Source organism: Pinus tabuliformis, chromosome 9 (genome assembly GCF_031772625.1).
Source record: "Pinus tabuliformis cultivar Carrire ecotype Pingquan chromosome 9, CPIR1, whole genome shotgun sequence".
Lineage (NCBI taxonomy): Eukaryota > Viridiplantae > Streptophyta > Pinopsida > Pinales > Pinaceae > Pinus > Pinus tabuliformis.
The window spans coordinates 79,458,182-79,463,051 of record NC_142307.1 but is presented as its reverse complement, the minus strand read 5'-3'; the positions used below and the strand labels follow the sequence as shown (position 1 = coordinate 79,463,051).

The window sequence follows — 4,870 nt, the reverse complement described above, 5'->3', positions numbered from 1 at the left end:
TCACATAGATTGAAAACACAACTTATTTAGCACCCTCGTATATGCAAAAGAGCCCCAGTGCTCCCACACATACTCTTTAATAATACTAATTGAAGATTTGTTCAGCCTCCCACCATGCAAAACCCTGCAACCGCATCAATTCTTGCATCATTGACCAAACAATGCCCCGCAAATACATGTCATGCGAATTGAAAACACGGTTTATTTGATATTGCATAATAAGAGCAGCGTTTATAGTCCAACAATTAAGATAATTGTTATAAAACATGATACTAGCTTTCTTTGCACCGTGTCACTGCGAAAACAACTTATCCATACAAAAGATCTCAATTCTCCAACAAATACTCTATTCTACGCACAATAAAAATTCACTACAACAAAACCATACCAATTACCACATCATTCATCAACATCACACACACTCATTATCCAAAATACCGGGTTCTAATTTCCTTTTGTTGCACCCTTGTGAGCAATGAAACACAAAGGAGTTCTTTTAAGCTTGCACCATATAAGGTTCCTAAGGTTGCCTAAAATTTGATAAACTTTCTACTCTAGGTTGAATTCTTGTTCATTTGGAGGATTTCACAATTCAATGACCAAAATTCGCTGTCATTATTATAAAGGATCCGAAATTATTTCATACAACGGCCAAACTTTAAAGTTCAGGAACAAATCGAGGCAAGAGCTGTATGGCCTGGTTAAATAGTCCACTTAGCAGCGTTAAGTAGTCCACTTAGCAGCGTTAAGTAGTCCACTTCGTATGGAAAAACGCATATATGGCACTTGCGCCATCTTCTGGATGCTGAAGGTACGATCAAATTCCATGTTTATAGTGTAGAGAAGAGCAATCACTATGGCTGATACCATTTTGGAACATAATTTATCCATACCATTGTTTCCAATCTCACAGCAGCAATGGCAGTGGCTTTTTCATTACGGACTCAGAAGAAAAAAAAGAAAACTGCTTTTCTATTTCCAATTATTCAGCTTCAATCCTTTGTATCCAAGTCTACGAAAGCTGAAACAAATGCCAACAGGAATCCTATAAAAACTCTTTACGAGCGCATTATGAAACGGTGTCTGGAATCCTCCGAGTACGCTTCTCTATTGCAGGCCTGTATCAATAACAGATCCCTTCTAGAAGGAAAACTGGTCCATGCTCACATCATTCAAGCGGGATTTGAATGCCAAAACATGGCGATAAGCAATAAAATTATAAGCATGTATGCAAAGTGTGGATGTATGGAGAGTGCAGGCAATGCGTTTGATAAAATGCCTCAACGAGATGTGGCCTCATGGACTGTGATCATTGCAGGTTATGCTAGGCAGGGCTATGCGGAGGTGGCGACGAAACTGTTTTACGAAATGCAGCAAACGGGAATCCAACCCAATCAGTTCACGTTCGCCGGGGTTCTGCCGGCATGTGTTGATGTGGCAGCTGTGAAGGATGTTCATGATGAGATAATCAGGTGTGGGTTTGAGTCAGATGTTTTTGTAGGGGCTGTTTTGGTTAACAGGTACGCAAAAATAGGGAATGTAAAGGATGCGCGCCATGTGTTTGACAGAATGTCTGAACGAGATGTTGTCTCCTGGAATACTATGGTTGCGTGTTATGCGCAGAATGGGTACTCTGATGAGGCCTTGCAATTGTTCCATGAAATGCGAAGAATGGGTATTGATCTTGATCATTTTAGCTTTGCTAGTGTCATCTCAGCCTGTGCGAACTATAGAGTTCTGAGAGAGGTCCATGGAGCAATAATTAAATGTGGATTTGAGGGTAATGTCATTGTTGCGAATGCTCTGGTGGATATGTATGGGAAATGTGGGAATATGGAGGATGCACACAATATATTTGATAAAATGCCTCAACGGAATGCGATCTCATGGACTGCAATGATTGCGGGATATATGCAGAATGGGCGTGCCAATGAAGCCTTGAAGCTGTTTTGGGAAATGCCAGAACAAAACGTGGTGTCATGGAATGCTGTGATTGCAGGATATGCTCAGCATGGGTATCTGGATGAGGCACTGGAGATGTTTCAGAGAATGCCTGACAGAGATATAATCTCATGGAATACCATCATTGCCGGGTATGTGCAGAATGGGTATGTTGAAAAGGCCCTGAAGCTGTTTGAGGCGGCGCCTGAACGAGATGTGGTTACATGGAATGTTATGATAGCAGGGTATACACAGAATGGGCATATTCACGAGGCCATGAAGCTATTTCAGAAAATGCCTCGGCAAGATGTGATCTCATGGAATACGATGATTGCGGGATATGCACAGATTGGACAAACTGGTGAGGCTTTGAAGCTCTTCCAGAAAATGCCCAAACGAGACACGGCCTCATGGAATTTGATGATTGCAGCATATGCGCAGAATGGATGCGTCCACGAGATCATGAAACTCTTTAAAGAAATGCCTGAACGAAATTTGATCTCATGGAATACAATGATTGCAGTTAATATAGAGAATAGGAATCTTGAGGAGGCACAGAAGATCTTTCAAGAAATGCCTGAACGAAACTCAGTTTCATGGAATACAATGATTTCTGGCTATTCCCAAAATGGGTATGTTAATAAAGCTTTAAAGCTCTTTGAGGAAATGCCTGAACGAGATGTTGTCTCTTGGACAGAGATGATTGCAGCGTATGAGCACAATGGGTGTAGTGATGAAGGCTTGAAGCTTTTTCGAGAAATGCAATTTTCTGGTGTGAAGCCAAAACTGGAAACCTTTGCCATTGTTATTCCGATATGTGCAAACCTGGCAGCTCTAGAACAGGGCAAGGAAGTCCATGAAGTTGTAATTAGAAGTGGATTTCAGTCTGATGTATTTGTGGGCAGTGCACTTGTAGACATGTATGCAAAATGTGGGAGTATAGAGAATGCGCGGAATATGTTTGACAAGATGCAGCAACGAGATGTGGTTTCATGGAGTGCAATGATTTTAGGATATGCCATGCATGGATGTAGTCACGAGGCCCTCCAACTCTTTGAAAAAATGCAACAATTTGGCACAAAACCAGATCATGTCACCTTCATTGGTGTTTTATCTGCGTGCTGCCATGCAGGACTAGTGGATAAAGGTTGGGAGTGCTTTGATAGCATGAGTTCTTATGGCATCGCACCTACAATGGAGCACTATGGCTGCATGGTTGACCTTCTCGGACGTGCTGGGCAACTTTATAAGGCACGTGACTTTATCAATGACATGCCATTAAAACCTGATGCTGCTGTCTGGGGGTGTCTGCTTGGTGCCTGCAGGATTCATGCCAATATAGAGCTAGGAGAACGTGTAGCAAAACATCTGTTTGAGTTGGACCCCAAAAATGCCGCACCTTATGTGCTGCTCTCAAACATGTATGCGACAGTTGGTAGGTGGAATGACATTTCAAAGGTACGGAAAATGATGAAAGACAGGGGGGTTAAAAAAAAACCTGGATGCAGTTGGATTGAGATCGATAAACGGATTTATGCATTCGTTGTGGGAGAAAAAACCACAGCCACAAGTGCAGAAAATTCATGAACAATGAAAATGATTATTTGGGCACATGAAAACAACAGAGTATGTATATACTTCAAGGTTTGCAGTTTGCACCACGTGAATTAAAAACTTCTTGCATGTAAGTATAGACTCTAGAGTCCACATTAAAAATAGCAGGCCAGGGTTTTCGCTAGGTATTTTGACATTTACATTCATTTTGACTTGTAACATTTTTCCTTGGAGACTATAATTTCCTATATTGGCACAGGGATGCTGCTCCGCGAAGGAATGGAACTCGAAGGTTTTTACGTCCACACCGAAATACCAAACCAAGGTCTTTGGTGAAGTACTTATGTTCATTTTGACTTGTAGCCATTTTTCAGTGGAGGATGTAATTTCTTGGATTAGCTTAGATACACCACCCCGAAAGGAATAGAACTCAACATAACAATGAAAAATCTTTTTGGTGAAAGTCAAAATGACCAGGTGGCCTGTTTGGGCTCATCAAACATGAATGCTAAGAGTAATCAGACCTAGTTAGTTCCTAGCCAGTGCAACTCATCTTCTTGTGGTGTTGTTTAATTGTCATAAGCAGTTAATTAACTTCCCCTGGGCCAAATGGATATTATCAGACATGCTTGTCAACAGCTTTCCAAATCTGCAGTAGAAAGTGGGACATCTAAACAGGGAGGAATTCATGTGTTCAAGAGAGCCTTGGAGAAGGAGGTTGACATAATCAACAATTAAATATCAAGTATTAGGTAGTTTCTAGTAGTATCAGGTGATATTATTCAATAAAGTTGTTTAACCTGTTGACATGCTCGGCCTTGATCATCTTGTATTTTCTATTTAATTTAAATTAATACCAAAAAAGGCAGATATCTTCTTCTGGAAATATTCTCTTCTTTATTTTATTGCATTTGATCACTATTTTCAGTACATTGGCATATCATAGGCACACTGACTAGCCCAAAGCAATTTACTTTCAATCTTGGAAGCTAGTTGAAAGGTGTGATCCGATGAATTAGTGTATGTTCTCATGTGTGCCTTAAAGATCACGACCTTATGTTTGACGGAGAGTTTGTTAAGTTCCTCGATGACTTGTTGGATGATTTGTCATGCACTTTGTTGGAGTTGCAACCATTGAGCGAACATTGTAGTCTTGTACCCTAATGGGTATAACCACTTGCCAATGACAACTAGTACCCTAATGGGTATAACCACTTGCCAATGACAACTATGAAATCATCATAGGGGTCGATCAAAATTAGTTGGTGGTTACCAGGCATTGGATGTGTGTTTCCCACCACGTGAAGGCCTACTCCTTGTGTATCTCAGTGACAAGGATATTTGTATGCTTGTGGGAGCAGACTCACTGTTGAAG

General features: G+C 40.9%; 1 protein-coding gene across 4 annotated transcripts; it reads left to right on the top strand.

Moving 5' to 3' along the window:
• The first annotated feature begins 512 nt into the window (after nt 1-512).
• On the top strand, nt 513-3,965 carry LOC149147198 (pentatricopeptide repeat-containing protein At2g13600-like). 4 transcript variants are annotated; one of them, XR_016262560.1, is made up of 2 exons: nt 513-3,625; nt 3,755-3,965. XR_016262560.1 is itself a non-coding variant. In XM_089439620.1 (2 exons), exon 1 carries the CDS (start codon nt 919-921, stop codon nt 3,526-3,528), a length of 2,610 nt encoding a protein of 869 aa, XP_089295746.1. In that variant the 5' UTR covers nt 513-918; the 3' UTR covers nt 3,529-3,567; nt 3,755-3,965. The 4 variants fall into 4 exon arrangements, 2 of the variants coding, with proteins under 2 accessions (XP_089295746.1, XP_089295745.1); XR_016262559.1 differs by having other exon boundaries at nt 3,730-3,965; XM_089439620.1 differs by having other exon boundaries at nt 513-3,567.
• Nucleotides 3,966-4,870: the final 905 nt, after the last annotated feature.